This window comes from Oculina patagonica, chromosome 1, assembly GCF_052425735.1.
Source record: "Oculina patagonica isolate OP01 chromosome 1, crgOcupat, whole genome shotgun sequence".
Classification (NCBI taxonomy): Eukaryota; Metazoa; Cnidaria; class Anthozoa; order Scleractinia; family Oculinidae; genus Oculina; species Oculina patagonica.
Genome location: NC_135758.1, coordinates 26,628,353 through 26,649,588, shown reverse-complemented (window position 1 = coordinate 26,649,588; position 21,236 = coordinate 26,628,353). Strand labels below are relative to the sequence as shown.

Genomic DNA, 21,236 nt, shown 5'->3' with positions numbered 1-21,236 from the left:
AAAACTCGCACTCGTTTTTGATCTATTACAGAAACGTCATGAATTTGCCTTTAATTTAGCACGAGATAAAAGGATTTTCAAAGTCATCTGCTAAAAAACGTATGGTACTTGAGTGTCTGATGCAAGTGGTACGAAAGTCATGTATCGTAACGGTCTGGCGGAGAGGCTATACAAGCGCATATACCGGACACCATTAGTATCTGGACCCGGAAGTAATAAATAATTGCAGTAGGGTCTGATCATAGGGGTTTCAAAGAGGTAGAAATCCTGTTTTTTGAATTCTTTGTTTTAAAGCGCCGGAAACCGTTCGTTTTTAAATCGGAGCTGTACATGGCATTGTAAAATTTTGACAACGTACATAGCGGCTCTGAACAGGGAGGGGCGGTGACCTAATCTTATTAAGTACGCTGGACTCTGTCTCGAGAGGATCGAGTTCGAGCCCTGGACGGGGCCGTTGTATTTGTGTTATCCATTGGTCAGGACACTTTATACTAACTGAAAGGGTGAAGTTAGACACTGTGATGCTATACCCTTACGTGTAAATATATATACTGGAAAGTTGGGCCAGAGGGGGTGAGAGTGGTGGCTATCTGCAATGGACTAGCATCCCATTTAGCAGTAGCAGCAGTTGCAAACATCTTGCCACAGAAACCGAAGGTAAACCCTGGCGATGATGAACCATGCACCTTCACAGCGGTCAAACGAAAAAAGTCAACGCTACTTCCGGTTTTCGTTGCCTCGAAGTTTGGAGTGAAAACGTGCAAGATGTTCGTGTTCTGTGGCCTGATATTTACTAAAGAAGACACAAACGTAAAACTCGTACTGAAAACTACCTTTTATTTTAATTATTTAAATGAATCGTAGAATGCAATATGAGTATTCATCGTAAAAGGAAGAGTGAAAAATGAAAAATTCGTGTTAATTCAAACTTAAAAACAGAAAATAGTAAAAAAATTGGAGCAAGGCTTTTGTCTAAAATTGCTTGTTTCCAAATAACAAACCAATAAACTTTACGGGCTGTCACCGGCGACAAACTGCAATTGCATGACTGACCCAGCGAATTATGTGATGTAGATTCGTTATGCCTAAGTCGATCGTCCCCCCGCATTTTGTAGTTAGTTTTTACTAATTGTTAAACATCCATCTTGCTTTTAATTTTCCTGTTCCTATTCTTGAAGGTGGGCAGTCCTGTTGCTAGGGTATAGGACCTGCAGTATAAATCGTGCGCAAATCGTGCTGAATATAGATTACAAATGGCGTCTGCGTTACTTGTTACTGATACGTGTATACCACAATACCGAGAATAAGTCTTTTAAATGAATTATGTTACCGTTAGTATATAAGCTACAAAACATTGACAACACTGAATTAACATCTGTAGACCCGACTGTTGGGAATTAGCCGAACTGGGGTCCTGAGTATTTAGAGACAGTGCGTCTGTTCAGCGGCTGCGTGGGTCTGAAGTTGTCGCACATTGAGTGACCCTCGTGATTGTGCAGACTTCGCATCGCAGCCATCTGAAAGAAAGAAAAAAAGAAAGAGTTTGCCTGTAACATTAACAGTAGATAATGTCAATGCCTTTGATTTGGCATGTACAATTTTTTAGTTTGATTTTCAGTTCAAAACGATCGGACTGTTCCTTCAGGCTACAGTAACGTGATTATCATGGTAGTACATAGTAGCACGTCATGTTTGTACTGTGCATGTGATAGTAAAGTAACATGTTATGCTAAATGTTAAATTTATTTCTTGAGCCTTGTTGTTATCTTACGTTGCTGCCGCGTGACACATGATTCCTCACGGCCATTCGAATGGCTACTTCACTTATAATTAAATAAAGAGAAGATCCTCGCAGTCAGCATCTTCTCTTCATTTATTCTTCATCCGCAGTTTAAATATATGATTTCAGATTTATTCATTATTTTATCACAGATAATTGTTGCTATTTTATGACAATGTTTTACCAAACAGGTGCAAAACAATAAAAAGTCAACTTAATTTTTCCCTAGCTGATATATGATTTAAAATTACCCCCATCGCCATTCTTCATAAGATCTTTAAAAAGAAAAAGATCTCTCGTCACTGTGAGGGGGAGGGAGGTGGGGGGGGGGGGGTAATAGGGCGTTTACGGTATGTACAACAATAACAATAACGGTATGTGATCTTACCACTTCTCTACTCGTGGGAATCGGATATTGCATCACAATCCAGTTGACAGACTGGTGGCAAGGAGGAGTTGTCAATGATCCCCTATACGAGTAGAAGGATGTCCTTGACAGATCACGCAGCTGAGGTACCAAGTTGTACAGGTTCAAGTTCATTGGGACCTTAATGTTGCTATCTGTGAAATAACATTTGAAATCAGACACCTATGGGGAACTCGTGGATAAACTAATCTAGAGATGGAAAACGTTAGTGGACTAGCAATTATTGGTCTATTGGTAATTATATAGCCCGTGAAAACATAGCTCGTACCACATTAGCTCTCTTTCACCTCTCTCGCTGACTTTTGTTGCACAAATGTTACAAACACATTGAAGTGAAGTTGCTTACGGGACCTGTCCTTACCCCTGAATTTCATCGTTGCTTTTGGGATATTTATTTATTTTATTTATTACAATTTATGGCTTAAGAAAACAAAGGCCAAAGGATGAACTGCAAAAGAGTCAAAGACTCCATATTAAAGCAGATCACCTAAGGTACTAAGATAAAAATACAAAGAAAATGAAATTATAATAGTAATAAATAACTTTTTAACTAATGCTTTAAAAGAGTTCACACTTGTTGCCTCACGAATGAAAATGGGAAGCGAATTCCATGTTCCTACTACTCTATGAAAATAAGAATATTTAAGGACGTTCGTTCTTTCATATCTCATATTTAGAGTTAACTTATTATTATGCCTAAAAGAATAGTAATCAGTTTCCTCATAAAAATCGACATAAGGTTCAACATCGATGTCAATATACTAGGTTCTTATAATTATGGTAAATAGCTTCAATTACGCCTTCCAAAATGGAAGTCTTTCTATTTCCCAACGTCAATGTATTATATCTTTAATTCCAAAAAAGAAAAAAAGAACACCGAATATTTAAAAAACTGGAGACCTGTATCGTTACTGAATGTGGACTACAAAATTACAACAAAAACTATTGCTATGCGTTTGGAAAAAATATTACCGAACATAATACACCCTGGCCAATCTGGGTACGTAAAAGGAAAGTTTATCGGGGAGAGCATCAGGCTAATAGCAGACACAATGCATTTCACTAAACAGAAGGATATCCCAGGGAATGCAGTGTTTTTAGACTTTGAAAAAGTCTTTAACTCGATTGAGTGAAAATTTATTCATAAATGTCTTGAAACGTTTAATTTCGGTCCTGACCTTCGACAGTGGATAAAAGTGTTCTATAGGAACATCTCGAGTTGCGTTATGAATAACGGTCACGCGTCTAAACACTTTCAACTAGAACGCGGAGTGCGTCAGGGGTTCCCGCTTTCAGGCACATTGTTGGTTATCGCCATGGAAATACTGGTGCAACGAATCAGACGATGGAACGAAATAAAAGGAATTGAAATACAAAAACATAGAGAAGTCAAGCTTTCGCAATATGCAGATGACACAACTGCACTTCTTTCTGATGCCCAATCAGTGGCCAATTTATTTGATTTACCATCGCTTTTTGAAAATTGCTCTGGTCTAAAAATTAATCAAACAAAATCTGAAATGCTACGGCTCGCCTCTATGCGCTATAGAAAAGATACAATTCTTAATCTTCGAATGAACAGTGAGCCAGTTTATGCGCTTAGACTGCATTTTTCGTACGATCTTGAAGTTTATGAAAGGAAAAACTTTCTTGAAAAATTAGTATCGTTAAAGAAAACTTTAAATAATTATGTGGTCTATAAGGAGAATTATCCATATATGGCTAGATAAACATAAAGTCATACCTGCATTGGTTATCTGCCCCATTCTAACGCTTAACTGCTGCCACTCAGGATTCCATGGGTCGCCATTATTATCCTTTATTTAACACAATAGAATATTTGAAGCATTAGTTGCTTGCGGGACCTGTCATTTTAAAAGGCATCAATTATGAGTTCAAATTGTGACAAAGTTTTTCCATACATAAAGCAAAACGCCAATTACAGTCAGGCCATCTTGCTCAACAGCGGCAGAATCAAAATCGGGGTAATTTGTGTTATACGCCACCAGATGAAGCTACAAAAAGGAAAGAAAATGATTAAATCAAGCTACAGACAGTTTCCATTTCGTAGAAACTTTTATTGAAGGAAATGGTCAAGAAAACAGTAAAAGAGGTATAACGGAAGATAGAAAGAGAACAACAATTAATGTTAGATTTTGGTTTGTACTAATCCATTGAGTCTACGTAGCTACGTACTGTGATGATGGGCTGGGGCGAGAGGGGCATTGGCTATAAGTTAAAACCAGAATATTTAGCCTTTTAAAATGATGACGTTTGTAGCCCCACATGAACTCCAGCCAAGGTATATCCATTTTAATAACTTTGTTATACGCTTTAAGTGCAAGCACAAAAGGCCATGAAAGCAGTAATTATTGTTTTTAAAGTGGCGTTTGACTGTACTATAGTTGATTGCTCGCCATCTACACAAACTCTATACGAACATCTACATCTATACAAACTCACATAGTTACCTGTGATAAAACCAGCACACCGACATAAGCTCTACACCTTCACGATTCACTCCGGCAGAATATATCGGTAAATTGCACAAATTGGATACTACTGGCGAATGACGATGCGAATAGACAAAAACAAACAAAACTAAACAAACCTCCGTAGTCTAGTTGACAATTTTCAAAACTAAGTTGGCATGTTCGCTCTGAACGAAATTAACCACCCTGAAGTTGAGATATCAGAACGAAAGTAAAAACAAATATTTTCTTTACGATCCGTAAGAATAAAATTAATATCAAAAATTATAGTCTTGAACAAAATGACAGAAAGCCGTTTAAAGTTTAGATCCGAGTTGCTGCTGAACTTCAATTAATTTACGGTACAATTATTTAAAACAACTTTAAACTCATGTACCTCTCCGGAGTATGCTTGCCCGTCCACAGTGTGTTCAGATCCTTTCAAGGCGTCACAACCAAAATGAAAATGAAGCTGCTCAAGCTTATATACATTGTTACCCCAGGGACCCCCGGTAAGTAACGCAGTGCCTCTGGACTTGTCAATTGTAAAGGTTGGAGAATGTCCATTGTTGACCAGCTCACCACTGACACTTCCCATTACGTTATCAGGAGTAAAGCGGAAAACGCTTTGATATGGAAATACATAAACTGTGCTGGTGACAATGTTGATGGGAGACTGGGAATTCCCGGTACAGTGTGCCGAAACCACGTTCCAGTCTTTGGGACCGTAAACGGTAGACCCAAAACCATACACTGCAAAACGAGAAATTTAAACTGTCAAGTTATTGGTCATACAATCGAATTTTGATGGTATGGTATGTCATGTCATGTCATGTTGTGTCATGTCATGTCATGTCATGTCATGTCATGTCATGTCATGTCATGCCATGTCATGTCATGTAATATAATGTCATGTCATGTCATGTTAAGTTATGTTAGCTGCACATAGTAGTCGTTTTTTGTTTGGAGTCTTCAAATTGGTCAAATTGGTCTGGCTGTAGCAAGCTACGGGAGAGTTTGAGGTGACATCCAGTTTTTAAGTTCACAATCACTCATTTACTATACTGATGGATAATCATTATTTTTAACGGTCAAATGAACAATTAAACATTGCCCTAGGAAATGTGCACACATCTGCCGTGTTTTATGGACTCTACTACTGGAGCGAAATGGGCTGATTGTAGACCTTAAAACTTTATAACAAAAAAGTATACATAGTTACCAGTTTCCCCGTACTTCCATGGCTTTTCTATAAAGAGAGAAGTGGAAAGACCAAAAATAAGCATTTTAATTCCCTCGTCCCTCTAAACATCGAGCTAAGATAATCAACACAAATTTTCATTTCATGGCTTGCTGCATGCTTCAAAAACCCTTAAAAAATTTCTCAACTTACTAAAGGCGAGGATTTCAAATCTCCAGTTGTTTCTTACCGCATGCCAAAATAGAACCGTTAGGTTTCGAGCAGCGACACGCGATATATTTTATTTATAGATCAAAAACAGTAGACTGATCAACAGATGGAGTTGATTTCCTACGTTGCAGATTCTAGTACCAGTGCTTCGTGGCCAAACATTGCATTTCACAATTGCACCCTAAATATCTATCTTGCCATTACTACCTGATTACCCACGACCTGCTCCCGTCTGACCTCGTAGCTCAGTCAGTAAAGCAACGGTGATCCAGCCTAGTCCCTAGGCGTTCTCCTCCTCTCTCGGGCGAGCGCTGGGTCCACGTAAGGGCCTGGGAACGGGTGTCACCAAAATTTCGCGCCAAATCGATAAGTGGGAAGGGAACGCCTGGGTACTAGGCTGACGGTGATCTAATCAGGAGGTCGTGGGTTCGAATACCACTGAAGTAAAGGGATTTCTCTTTTCCTCGTGTGGTCTCCGACTTCCTTTCTAGGGCTTACTCTCCGTAAATTGCTGGGTTATTTTCCAGCGCGTAAAATTTACATTCGAGTTAATTCTCTACTTTCCAGTGTATGAACACTCACCTGAAGGATGCGGGAGACCTGATACTGAACCTACAGAAGAACCATTTACCCATCAGTATTGACTTTTGTCTTGTTATCAAAACTTAACCAGTAATCTTGTATGCACACCGTGTCTCTTTTTTAACTGGATATTAAATTTTTAATTGGATATTAAAACGTTATGAAAATCATTTCATTTCTTACCTTGTGCTCCACAGTAACGCAGACCAAAACCCGTCCTCGGGAGTTGGTACACGTAGAATGAACCGCAGTTACGAACCTGAATGGACGTTGAAAAATCACAGCAACTTGTTGTCCAATGAAAACACACTGTGGCTGAAATTGCGCCTTCAGCTTGGGAAGGATGTCGGCCCTGAAGCCAGCCTGTTGCCTGGGTTCCACACTTGTTCACGGGTGTACATGAAGTAGGCATCATATTGCCTGCTGCCCCACGGAATCGGTACCATCCATACTGCAGGAAAAAGTCCTCTTGAAAACCTCCGGGGGCGCTGTCTAACCTGTCTGCTCCTTCCAGAAATTGGTGGGATGAGCATTCTAGAAACAAAGGCAAAAAAATTGATGATATGTGAAATGAATGAATGAATGAACGAACGAACGAACGAACGAACGAACGAACGAACGAACGAACGAACGAACGAACGAACGAACGAACGAACGAACGAACGAAAGAACGAAAGAATGAACGAACGAACGTACGAACGAACGAAAGTAAACCGAGAATATGAAGTCCAATGTCTAGTTTTAGAATAGGCGGCAAGGCTCAGAAGTGAGAATCTTTCAATAGATGGAGCAGCTAAAAGCCAAGTTTATGATGATTCAATCGATTAATTTTTAGTTCGTTATCCGTAAACGTTTTTTTGTCGTTTCCAAACGGTTACAAAAAAATGAAAATAAAAATAAAAAAAAATGGTCACTCAGCGGTCGGTTTTCTTTTGTTTTGGAGCAGACGGAATACATCTGATTCAGTATACGGCTACTTATTATTACAACCATTATTGTTACTATTATTATTATTTTGCCATCATTATAGAGATATAGTAGCAAGAGAAATAATAAGTATATGTCTTTACATTTGCGAGGTAGTGGTAATTACCTTGAGCGTTAACGAAACCTTGGACTGGAAATTGACCTGATAAAAACAAACAAACAAACAAATCATAGCCATTTTTCAGTATACTCCATGTCATACTGGTTTACATTGATTTATTTTTTTCTTTCATATTGAATTACCAACGCACTTAGGAGTCAAAACGCCTCAAACGGTTTACAATTTTTACAATTCGTTGCTTAATATTGTGACCATTTGTTTCTAGAAGTTGATATAATTTTAGACACTTGAATATTCGATACACATATATTTAACCAGAAGCTTATCACCTTAGGGTTAGGGTGTGAGTGGCACTAATTGAACGTAGTTCGCATGATTTCGAAGTTAAGATTTAGAAACTTTAAAAATGCATAAGTTGGAGCAAAGTGCAACGAAATGTTAACAAAAATTTAGACGGCCAATAAGACATACTTTACGATCATTGATTAAGCAGCTCATTTGATCACATGAAAAAGTGAAAATTCAAGCTGTTTAAAAGCAAATCAAGTTGAGTCACTGTTTAACCCTATTCAGACCGGGGGGGGGGGGGGGGCTTTTGAGGCCCGCGCTGAGTTTGAACTTTTATAACTTTTTTAAGATTTAACCAAACGCTGCCAAACTTTCTGAGTTTTCCTAAAATTTATCTGGCAACAATTTGGTAGGGTTGGATGATGTGTCAGGAACTTGACATCACTATGGCAACGGTATTTTGACAGGCATGTTTTTCCAAATTTGTAATTTTTCGTGTTTCTGTTAATAAAAATCAACTTAAATGGAATTAGTTTTACATTTTTACGGGTTTAAAGCACATTTTTATTTGTTTTGAGTACTTTGCAGTGATTTTGGGTAGTTTTCTGGCATTTTGGAAAAATTTTGAAATCCAAGATGGCGGCTGTTTTGACATCATGATGTAATTGTCACTTGATGTGACGTCACCATCCCACGTGACGTATACCAAAAGAAAGAGTTTCGGACATAAAATAATCCTATAAGTTTCATGGTGATTGCTTAAATATTCTGGAAGTTACATAGGGGGGCTTCCGAAGCCCCCCGGTCTGAGAAGGTCCAAAAAAGCCCGGTCTGAATAGGGTTAACTACTAGAGGGCGCTCACACCTATGGATTAAAAGAATGGCCTTATAAAAAAGTACCGTTCAACTATTAAATGAAATATTTACCTCCAAATGCGAACGAACATGGGAGTGACGCCAAGACTAGTACGACTGCGAATAGCATCTTGTCTTGCTGTTATCAGCCGAACATTAGCTACAGAATGAGAAAACACGTAAGTGCTGAGAAGTTTTCATAAACTTCATAAGAACATGTTATTGTTTGAAAACAATACGCGATACCCTTAGTGGCCGTGCACGACTCCATTACAAAAACATCCGTTTCCTTTGGAACACTTTCAAGTGGTTAATAGCCATTGTCAAAAAGATCTTTGAAAGCCAACAGAAACTGATCATGGGATGAATGGAAAAGCAACGGAAACGGAAATAAGAAGAAAACCGATACAATTTTAACAGCGGCTGCACCTTTTTGCAGACACTTCATTTGTGCCCTTACAGGCTCACCTGGGTCAAAATAAAACAAAACAAAACAAAGAAACAGAAGAGACACGTGAAAGTTAATGTTTATGTAAAAAGTATTTATGATTGAAGTGCGGTCTTTTTTTCTGGTCATTAATGTAAGCTTAAGGAAACGGAATTGAGTAAATACAAGGTAACAAACGGATACGGATACCACTTCAACCGAGAGCACGTCCCTCTTCTTCATCGGGCACTAACCCTCGGGCGTAAAAGGGGGGGAAGGGGAGGGGAATGCCACCCCTCCTTCGAGGGTTACTCAGTATGATGGTAGAACGCTTAGTAATTTCTCAATATTTCCAGTTTTCTTAAATGAAATTGCAAAAAGACATAATTTTTACATTCTATTAGCATTTTTGGCTTGATTTTGTATTTATTTCCGTTATTTTGGACTTTTTAAGAAAATAGTAAAATCCAAGATGGTGGTTCTAAGATGGCGGGTCTAATAACCTACCTTATTGTTACTTATTTTCGCGGGAACATAATTTCGCAAAATAAAACGGGCATATTTCTCGGGACTTAATTTTCGCGATTTGGCAAAAAAATACGTAATTACATTAAAAAAAAAACAAAACAAAACAAAAGCAAACACTTTTCGCGGGTCTTTATTTCCGCGATTTTCAAAAAATCGCGAAAATTAATTCCCGCGAAAATAAGTAACAATAAGGTAATTAATTGGGGGTATGAATAAGCTTATTAGTCCGAGGCTAAAGTTACTCTGCTTTTTTTGACAACTGCATGTAAGCAGCTGACTCGTCCTTAGTTTTGTCTTTTGAGACAACTGCAAGTCGTCGGTGCTTGCTCCCTTCGGATAAGAGAGGACTGGGACGAGTTAGATAAAAGCTTTGCATGAGAATTGTTGCAACTAGATAGATGCCAGAATGTCTTCGGTAGGCAAATACACTCTGGTTCTTAGATTGTAACGTGGAAGCTTTGTATTCCATATAAATTTGTGATCCGGCAAGTCATTTACTTTAAAATTGCTCTTGCGTTGACCTGTCTAGTTTAACTGCTTTCTCAGCACAATTGTGACGTATTTTATATTTCGGCGAGTGTTCCCGTTAGCGATCAATAGTGTATGTCCTTTAATTTGTAACGTAGGCGTTTATGTTGTTGCTACCAAATTGACTGTCTAACCTTAATGTTTTGCAAATGCCGAAGAAAAGTTGTTATTTTGATATCAGCCCTGTTTACGCACAAACGTGACTCAGAACAAAGTTAATAGGTCTCTATTGTTTTTAAACAAAAGCAAAGTGTATTCATCAGTAGATATCAATAATATCGCACGGACGAAAGCGAAAACAAACGGAAACAGACTAGACGTCACTGGTGTCTCACGAAGACAAGTTTCTATGCACGATTAATCTGCCAGCATTTATTATTAATCGAAACCGATCGTACCACAACATTAATGTTTTTAAAAATAGGCATTTGTACATAAAAAACCTCAGAGTCTCAGCTTTTGATGCCTAAGGTCTTAGTTCTCGAGACACCCGTCAGTAAAACAAGGACTTAAACCTAATTGCTTTTTTTTCAATGACGCGCACTCTTCTTTCTAACCGCATTTATATTCTTCTGATCAATTCTTGTTCCGCACAATTAGGTAAGCTCATCCAAGCGAAAATGAACTAAAGGGACAGAAAAGGAAAAGGAAGCGAAAACAAACGGAAACGGATGTCACTGCATGGTGTCTCGCGAAAGCAACTTTCAAGACAATTTTAAAAGCTGCCAACATTAATTATTAATCTAATTAATTGTAGCAGAACCTTTATGAATCAGTCAATTCAAAAACGGGCCATCCCCCCATCTCAGCATAGTGTCAGAATAGTGGGGAATCTCATTAAGCTTTGCCCGCCATGTCGGGCATTCAGCTATCGAAGAAACGTTAGTCAGCGATATTAAACGTACTCGGGGTTTTTGTCCTCCATTCATTTACTAGTACATCAAGAGAAAATAAGTCTTGACTACATATTTTCATGGTACTCGCGTCATTCCGCGATCCCGCCTCGTTTTTGTTCTCGCAACATTTTGACGTCATCTGTCCTCTTTAACTGAACAGACCGTCTCGGCAAAATGGAATCTATTTGTTAAATAAACGTCACGCGTACTGAAAACTTATTTACGTTTATTTAAATTATTTATACAGGGTTAAGGTCCTGCAAGGTGCGGAAAGGTGCGGAAAACGTACTGAATATAGACGGGGCTACAAAAACCCTCTGTGTTACTTGTTACTAATATCTTAACGCCACAATACCGGGAATGAGTGCGTTAAAGGAAACATATTAGCTACGGTTACACGAGGCCATTTTCTGTTCAAGTTCAATACTCACACCTAAGGACTATAAGAATCCATTTATCATCCATCTTCACGACTCAAAGTTAGTGCTAATGGTTCGTCTGGCGTACAATTAATTAGCTGAACAGGTTCTACACCAGGCTCTAAACTTGCCTTCTCATTGGTAGACTTACCTGGGGTACCTGAATGACCTTACAAAACACCTTGGGTTTTACCTGCGTGGGGAAATTAAGATTGTTCTCAGTCACTCAACCAGATAAATTTACCTCAGTTGATAATTTTTTCCGAGTTAAAATCGGTTACTTGTGAAAACCTAGTTTTCCCAGGTAAACCTTGTATTTCCTAGGTAAAATGGCCTCTTGTAACCTGACCCATGTAGGATCGTCAAGTTTCCCAGGTAAGCCCGCCAATGAGAAGTCGAGTTTTGGACAGTGCACGTGCAGTGCGTGATCGGCTAATTAGCCTTTTCCTAGGTGCACCATGTGCGTGCTGAAGATCAATGTTCAAAGATCATTCGAGCATATTGCTTATTCTTGGTTCCTCTAGGTACGTGTAACCTTTATTTTCATAGGTCAATACACCATATAACCGTAGCTAAGTTTATCTACCGGAAATTATTTTGGGGAAATCAAGTTTAACTAGTGTGGTGTAACCAAAACTTTTCTGGTTAGTATACAAGCTAATGAACATTGACAGCAATAAACATCTACAACTGATGTAGACCAGACTGTTGGAAATTAGCCGAACAGGTGTCTTGAGTATTTAGAGACAATACGTCCATTCAGAGGCTGGGTGGGTCTGAAGTTGTCGCACATTGAGTGACCCTCGTGATTGTGCAGACTTCTCATCGCAACCATCTGAAAGAAAGAAAAAACACAGTTCGCCTGCAACATTGGCAGAAGATTATGAAAAAATGCCCCTGTTGTGATATGTACAACATGTTTATTTTGATTTTCAATTCAAAAACATCGGACTGTTTCTTTGGGCTACAGCATGAGCTATGGGGTAAGTGGAGTTCGTCTACATATAAAGCCAATAACTAACCACCAAAGTCTTCGTCTTCTTTCGTTGTTCGAATAGCATAGCGTGTGAGTGACGTCCCGACTCAGACAAGACTCAGACAAAAAAACCGAAATGGGGGACGATTTTTCAAAGACACTTTCTAAAGCAGCCGGTATTTCTAAAGCACTTTTATAAAACAAAAAGTTCGCCTAGATTTCTTCTATTTCTCTCAGAACACACTGATGTTTTTTGAGCCTTCTGGCGGTTATATTCATTTGCAATTTTTTTTAGACCTCGCACGCCTCGCTATTAGTTCACAACACATGGGTAACCAAGCATTTATTGAACCGAGAAGTCCTGGATGCTAAACTAATTTGCAATTGCAGTGCCCGTGCCCAATCCACGAAATAAAACCATCTCCTTTGGTGGTAGGTATGCCTACAGCTACACTGTAGGCTTATTTGCATTTGGTACTATGTACATAATAACATGGGTAGGAAAATAATTACTTCGATCGTGTGAAGCTCGTAAGATCCAAAGGTGGCCATCTCCCCATATGGAAGGTAAAGGTGGCCCAACTGGGGGGTCTCCAAAGGAGGGAGTGGGATGTAGTGAACATGAGTTTACCCGGAGTCGTTGGAGTCTTGCTTAATTGAATGGCTGAATTTTGGGAGTATGAATTGGAGTTAAGAACTATTAACATCACATTTGGAAAAAAAATGAAATAATACAGGCTCGCTCACTCTTACAACTTTTCTTTATTTTCCTGTCAAAATCGGACGTGCCAATGTCGAGAGTCAAACATACGCATAGAATTGAACTGTGCTTTCCCGTGCCACTCGTTGCTTGTTAAGGCAACTTAAAAAAACTCCAGCTAACTTCATAGCGAAAGCCTTCAAAAATAACGACCAGAAAGCTGTCCGAAATTTGCAATTTTTTTCCGCCGTTCAGCCGCGAACACCTCCAAAATAATCCAAAATTCATTTCCGGTTGCCAAACTTTTTTGCATAACCGTCCATGTGGGGAAAGGCTCAAGTTTGTCGCCTTTTTCATACCTAACTAGGGGATTGAAAGTGCCTATTGATCTTACGAGCTCAACACGAAATTGAGAAACAGTACCCATTGTTTGTTCGGTTTAGTGTTTGGCCAAAAACCAAAATCTCCTAGCAACGGTAAAAGTTTTTCCTACCCAGTGATATGATATTATTATTTCGCCGTAACATCAAATGCAAATTAATTTAGCATTCAGTCAGAATTCAGGACTTTTCGGTTCAACAAAAGCTTGGTTACACATGTGTTGTAGACTAATTCGAACAATGAAAGTAAGAAAATGACTTTAGTGGTTAGTTATTGGCTTTATATTAATTTTAGACGAAATGCACTTATCCTATAGCTCGAATAAATCTTAAACCCGGAAAAGTCCACTTTATTTCTTTTACAAGTACGCTAACGGATATATGATTTGAAATAAGTTCCGTTCTCTCAGGTCTTAAAAAGGAAAAAATCCCCTGAGGGCTTAAAAGAAGTCTTACGGTATGTACAAGAACAATAACGATTATACTAAGTGAACTTACCACTTCTCTACTGGTGGAAACTGAATATTGTAGCACAATCCAGTTTACAGATTGGTGGCAAGGAGGAGTTGTCAGAGATCCCTTATACGAGTAGAAGGATGTCCTTGACAGATCACGCAGCTGAGGTACCAAGTTGTACAGGTTCAAGTTCATTGGTACCTTTTTGTTGCTATCTGTGAAATAACATTTGAAACAATAACGATTGCCTTTAATTAAATCTTCCACCTTCCATCTTTTATCTTCGGCCACTCACTGATTTCCAATTTTGAAAGTTGTTTGTTTTATATAGATACTGGTCCCGGAATGTTTTCGGTAGTGTAGCGGCACTGATAAGCTGTAATAATAAACCTTTATTTAACCACGATCTGTTTTAAAGCAAATACATGCTTGAGGGGTCGTGTGTACGTGTGGCTAACTACCTACCTAAGAGAAATTAATATTACATTGTAATAAACTAAAATAAACGATATTATATTTAAATAAGAATAAGATTTAAAATTGAAAATCACACATGTGTTTTGGAGTTCTCTGGATCGACAAACTGCCAAAATTAAGTTTTTTTATTTTATTGGATCTCTAGTGTAACAGTTGCTATTGTCTTTGCAGCTACTGAGGGGCATTGTTCTTGTTTTTTGTTCCCATGTTCTCTAAAAGGGTAGCGAGCCAATCGAGTGAGCCCTTGCAAGACCTACCCCATACCCCATTTTTCCCGTGGGGCTTAGCAATGTGGGTAAAGCAATAAAGCAATGTGGCCCATTGTACACTTCTTTTGGTTAACTCCGGTTTAAGTAAGGTGCATTTAAGCGACTGGAGGTATAATTGATATTCCACTCGAATGGGCCTAAGTGGAGCTGTTGTAGATGAGTGTATATCTGAGTGTATACCTGTGTGATGTAACACAATAATGTAGCTCAAACGAGAAACTTGTGTGATGTGAAACAACGTTGGGCATTGCTTACGTAGGGGAATGTTTTTACCAAGTGACCATAAATAATGGTGTTGTTCGATGCAGTATTTACCAAGATTTGGTCTGCAAAAAGACAGACAGACAGTCAGACAGACAGACAGACAGACACACGGACAAAACAGAGAGAAATACAGACAGATCAGACAAAGACAGACACAGTATAACAAAAACCCCGTTAGGTTAATGTCTGACCATTTGTGTCAAAGAAAAATAAGGAAAACAGGTTCATAAAGTCATACCTGCTTTAGCTATCTGCTTCATGGCGGTGGTTAGCTTTTGCCACTCAGCGTTTGATTCGTCGCCACCATTATCTTTCATTTGAACATAATAAAATATGAAAGCATGGGTTTTCTGGCGTGGTGTTTCGGTTTATAAAAGTACCAAGTTTGAAACAAATATTATTATATTGTTGCACTTTTGTTTTCATACCACAAAGAACACAGCAATTACAGAAAGGCCATCTGGGTTGTCAGCGGCAGCATCAAAATTGACGTACTTTGTGTTATAAGTCACAAAATGTAGCTACAAGAAGAAAACAAAATGATTTAAACCTTGTTAGAGAGCTCACCTTTTGTAGAAATCTTACTGTCAGTCGGGGTGGAGGGCATGGGTGGGACAGATAAATCTTTACGATAAAGGCAGATGATAAATTCTTAGCCTGATAAAATGATCTCCAATCAATGAAAAAAGGTATTCTGGGGATTGTTATTCGCTTTTAGTCATATTTATAAGCGATTCCTTATTGCACCAAATACAGGTACAAGGGTAAAAAACATTGTTTTGAACTTTACAGTGTTCGTAAAAACTGGGAATGACAAGACTACTATCAATACTTCAGCTTGTTATTAGAAGAAAGCTGTTAGCGGTTCATCTACCCGGCTCCAAGCTATGCTAAGGGAAGTGGTCAAAACAAATGTACTCGACGCGGACCCCCTTGTGTAGGGTCAGGGGGTTATGCAAGATACCACCTGTCTGATTAGCCAAATAGACAAAATTTATTGGCTTCAAAATTTGTGCATGAAGCTTGCATTGATGAAAAAATTGCACAAGGATGGTTGAATCTTTTCCTTAGTTTTTACTCCTGATAGAGTGGGGCTATACAAACAAGACACCATCTTTTAAGGCGGGGAAAGGGGGGGGGGGGGGTGGTACATGAAGAGACCACCTGTCTTTTTGAAGAGTGGTGAGTCCTATCTGAGTACAATAGTTTTGAACATTTCCCTAAATCTGAGTTGATGCTGAACTACAGTGTGATGATCATTGAACCAGTGTACCTCTCCGGAGTACAGTTTGCCATCAACAGCGTGTTCAGATCCTCTCGAGGCTTCACAACCAAAATGAAAGTGAAGCTGCTGAAGTATATATACACTGCTGTCTCCCCAGGGACCACCGATGAGTAAAGCAGAGCCTCTGGAACTGTCAACAGTGAAGGTTGGGGCATGTCCATTGTTCACTAAAGCGCCGGTAAAAATCCCCATTAAGTAATCAGGAATGAAGCGGAAACCGATCAGATATGAATCCTTCTCGACCTTGCTAGTGTCAATGTTGATGGGAGACTGGGCGTTCTCGACACAGTGTTGCGAAATATTTTTCCAGTCTTTTGGTCCGTTAATGGAAGCTCCATGTTCAAACACTGCCAAAATTAAAACCCTTTTTGGATTAAGTCTGTTATTTATTGAGCATTTAATTATAAACAAATAAACAAGCAAAGAAAAAAAAGGAAAGAAAAAAGGTAACAAACTAAACAAACAAAACAAAGTAAAGTAACATCCTTCCTTGAAGTTCAAACTTTCACGGTCAAAGATTCTAATACAAACAAGAACTGTTAATATATTATTATACTTTACCAGTTTCCCCATATTTCCATTGTTTTTCTAAAAAAGAGGGAAAACATTATATGTTCAATCAAAATGGTTGAACCCCATTATTCACCCTTTTGTTGTTACATCTTCTTGAGATGATTTTAATCTCTCGTTCCGTTTTTAATGTTCAATTTAGCGTTCACTTCAATGAATTTTAAGAACAAAACGAAAACAAACAAACAAATGACACATGAATCCCATAGTCAAATTTCCGATGCCCCGTCAAAATAAATATTTTCTAAAATCATTTTTTCACAGTCAAGTAAGCCCTTGTTAAGTTCGTATTGGTCTGGAAGACCTGACTAAATGGGTGCCAGTTATCTGTACGAGTTAGAAAAACCTGTTAAGTTTCGAGCAAGATTTTTTTTACTTATCTCAACTATGTGTGGGCTTAAGTTTAATTGTAAAGATCAACAGATTGTAGGTTGACGGCCTGTCTACTCGCTCACCTGAAGAATGTTGAGGACCTGCTGGTACTGGACCTAAAAAGGTTTATTAACCAGTCAGTATAGACTCATCTTATCAAGACTTTGCAACAATAATCTGGTGTGTACCCCGTATTATAATTTTAAAATACGTTTACGGGCAATATTATTTGTTGGCAGTAAACGTTATGGAAATGAGCTGCAATGCTTACTCTGCTCTCCGTTTCCACAGTAACGCAGCTTACAAAATTGCGCTGGCGCGAGCTCGTACACATAGAATCAACCACAGTTACGAACCCTTTATGTTAGATGACCACTGACAGCAGCCAGACGACCCATGAAAGCAAACCATGGCTTTTATCGGCCCTTTGGATGGGGAAGGTTACTTGGGTACCGCATTTATTCATAGGCACACATGCGGTGGGCATCATGGTGCCTGCAGCACCACGGAATCGGTACCATCCCGAATGTAGCCCCGAGTCACATTTATTGATAGCCGCATTTGAATCCCGGGGGGGGGGGGGGGGGGACTCGCATATGAAAGTGACGGGGATGCTCGTCGTCTCGCTTAGGGGTGTAAATTTCGGACTTTTGGTCTCGCTTAGGGTGTTCCGGGAAAAAACGCCCAAAACGCCAATATTTTTAGCCATAATGGTCTCGTTTAGGGTTACACACGAAGAAATATACAAATTTAAACTCCATTCTTAGTTTTTTGGTATCTTTTAGGGGTCAAGAAAGGTTTGGGCCACACCCAGATTGGTCTCGTTTAGGGGTTCTTTTTAAAATTTCCGACGAGCATCCCCGTCCATTTCATATGGGAGTCTATCCCCCCGGGATTTGAATAGGACATGGACCTGTCTGCTTCTTCCAGAAACATGTGATTTGAGCATTCTAGAAACGGCAGAGAAACATAAAAAGCAAACTGTCGGCATTCGTAACTCAATCGAACGAACGATCGAAATAATTAATGAAAGAACGAACGAACGAATGAACGAACAAACAAACAGACGAACGAACGAAAGAATGAAAGAACAAAAGAAAGGAAATAAACGAAAAAACAAAATTACGAACGAACGAATGAACGAACGAAAGAACGAACGAACGAACGAACGATCGAGCGAAAGATCGGACGAACGAACGATCGAACGAACGGACGATCAAACGAACGAACTGGGTGGACATTCAGCAAAGATTCAATTATCATTTATTAATTATCATATTCACCCCAGTATTGCTCTTTTCTGAATGACGAAAAACGATGAGACTCGCGCGCGTTGAACTGATATTTAACCTTTTTTGGAGTACGTGAAGAAATTTATTTCAGTTGCAATGTCTCGAAGCCTTTGTTACTTTGAAGCACACGGTATTGTTGATAATAACAAAATAAACATATTACTTAATGTAAACGAACTACAAAAACTGTATATGATCGGTAAAACTTGCAAAAACGTCTCAAGAGCAGACAAAAATCAATCAGAGTGTTTAGCCACCCAAAGTGTTTTAACGTTTTATGGTATCCAAATCAGTGTACACATTTTTGCAAGGATTTTAGTGAGAACAAACACGCAAAAATTTATTGCCAATATCTCGATCAACATCTCAACATAGCGTTTTCATCGACGTAGTGTTTTATACTTTTCATTTCACAGAAGGTAAGAGAAAACGACCCAAGTTCAAAACCAACAAAGGAGTACTAAGGAGTTTAAGAAGGACTTTAAATAAAAACTGCGCTTGCACTGGCTGAAAATTTAAAAATCAAATTCCTTCATTTTTTTGCTCATTAATAGCTTTTAGGTAGATAAGAAACCTGATGTATTTTGTTCCCCCCAGAAGTCTTCTAATTTCGAGAAAAAACCAAAGTCAGTTTTCGTGATCGGAGCCTCAAAGTGGCACAATTTTCAACCCGAAATTCGCTATCGTTAACTCTCGTCGCGTTCACAAACAAAGCCACATTGAGAACTTTGGATGCTTTCTATCAACAGAGACACTCTTTTCCATTCGCTAAAATATAATTTCAGGGCTTAAGCAAAACTCTTCGAACTGAAATAATTAAAAAGGTGGGGAATACTTTTCACGATACTAGAAAGTCGAATTAAACGGCAGTTTTCAACGGAATTATTTAATATGTGGTATAACTCCAAATTTTCTCAATTGTCGTTTAAACACACATGTAAATGTTTATCTAAGACATACCTGAGAATTGGCTCGGGTTGTTGAAGGCAGCATATTTACCAATGCATCGTAGTCCCACAAAATGTTGTGATATCGATCAAAATAGCCTAACTGAAAGCTAAACATTTCTTGGCTCCAAAATACAACAAAGCAACTGTTAAGCGCGAAATTCCTTTTGCATCTTCATCCTTAGCAATTTTCCTTTATCGTGGTTCTTTTCTCTTGACGAAAGTGTGTACAGAACTCCAGAACGATCAATTTGCTTCCTCAAACTGCGTTGGCGGTGCTGGAGAATTGTTTTGCGTTATTTTAACTCCGTGACATTCTCGACCCCAGAGCTCTTACTGCGCAGACTCACTTACGTCACAATATCGCGCTTCATGTCACGTGTATTATGTCACGTAAGTCACAAATCAAATCTTGTGGCAAAATGACAAAGAGGTTTTGCGATCAAAATGGACCTTAATTGACCCAGGTTGGCTTTTTTATCTCACTCTTTCGTTGAAAAGGGAATTTTGCAATGGAACATTCGGCAAGAAGAAGGAAAGACGAGCATTTGGGGTTAAAACATTCATTATCGTGCGTTTGGCAATTAGAAGTATTTACACAGTTTACGGTCATGCTGTGAAAATTTGCCGAAGTTTGATGCCGTCTAAGTGAGAATCTTTCCAACAACCCGAGCCAATTCTCAGGTATGTTTAATAAGAATATCTGTATGCACGTTTGAGCAAGAATTAAAAAAAAAATAATGTTATACCACATGCTAAATACTGCCGTTGAAAATTACTATTTCATTCAAATTTTTGTTATCGTAAAAAGCATTCCTCGTCAGTTCATTTTTTCAGTTGGAAGAGTTGCGCTAAAGCCCTGAAATTATATTCTAGCGAAAGAAAAAGAGTTTTTATGTTGATAGGAAGTGACCAAATTTCTCTGCGCGGTTTTGTAAGCGAACGCGAGAAGTGTTCAAAATAGCTAATTTCGGGTTTAAAAGTTAGGAAATTTGTGACTTCGACCACCGAAATCGATTTTCTTTGTTTTCTTAAAATTAGAAGACCTCTAGGGGAAACAAACTACATCAGGTTTCTTATCTACCTTACAGCTAATAATGAGCAAAAAACGAAGAAAAATCGATGTTCCAATTTCTGCCAGGAAATCAAATTCTTGCTCGGCCGTTCGTAAAAGTCACTCTTAAACTGTAAAGGCTTACCATGTTGGGAGAGCGCACAGTGGAAAAAAATCAAGACGAGAAAACCTTGCAAGTGCATCTTGACTTGACCGACCGCTATGCAGGGCCCAAATGATGTACACGGGATATGAAACAAATGTTATAGCTACCTATTTTTTTTTGGAATATAGCTACCTATTTGCCCAGAATAGAATATCTGGGAATAAATATTGTGTATAACGTCTTTATAGAAAGATTGCGGTGTTGATAAATAAAGGGAAATATGTGCGCACTTTGCAACTCTGTCGAAGTTGTTTTGACATATTTTTCCACGAGATGTGTGAGGTATAAAGAAACGGTTAAACGACGTTTAAACCTACTCAGGAGCAGGTTGACCGTGCTATTGTTTGTTTGTGCACATTTAAACATCG

General features: G+C 38.7%; 2 protein-coding genes across 3 annotated transcripts; both read right to left on the bottom strand.

Moving 5' to 3' along the window:
- Nucleotides 1-1,397: 1,397 nt before the first annotated feature.
- LOC144644228 (carbonic anhydrase 2-like) lies at nucleotides 1,398-7,884 on the bottom strand. The gene is made up of 9 exons (XM_078503673.1): nucleotides 7,765-7,884; nucleotides 6,855-7,205; nucleotides 6,672-6,701; nucleotides 5,901-5,927; nucleotides 5,076-5,431; nucleotides 4,130-4,222; nucleotides 3,952-4,024; nucleotides 2,169-2,341; nucleotides 1,398-1,517 (listed from the first exon to the last, which is right to left on the bottom strand). The coding sequence occupies exons 1-9, from the start codon at nucleotides 7,856-7,858 to the stop codon at nucleotides 1,398-1,400; spliced, it is 1,317 nt and encodes a 438-aa protein (XP_078359799.1). The 5' UTR covers nucleotides 7,859-7,884.
- A 3,566-nt stretch (nucleotides 7,885-11,450) lies between these two features.
- LOC144643171 (carbonic anhydrase 2-like) lies at nucleotides 11,451-20,956 on the bottom strand. Of its 2 annotated transcripts, XM_078502348.1 has the most exons (8): nucleotides 20,848-20,956; nucleotides 17,493-17,525; nucleotides 17,029-17,055; nucleotides 16,456-16,814; nucleotides 15,611-15,703; nucleotides 15,421-15,493; nucleotides 14,215-14,387; nucleotides 11,451-12,495 (listed from the first exon to the last, which is right to left on the bottom strand). In XM_078502348.1, the coding sequence occupies exons 1-8, from the start codon at nucleotides 20,903-20,905 to the stop codon at nucleotides 12,376-12,378; spliced, it is 936 nt and encodes a 311-aa protein (XP_078358474.1). In that variant the 5' UTR covers nucleotides 20,906-20,956; the 3' UTR covers nucleotides 11,451-12,375. The 2 variants fall into 2 exon arrangements, with proteins under 2 accessions (XP_078358474.1, XP_078358466.1); XM_078502340.1 differs by having other exon boundaries at nucleotides 16,456-17,055.
- Nucleotides 20,957-21,236: the final 280 nt, after the last annotated feature.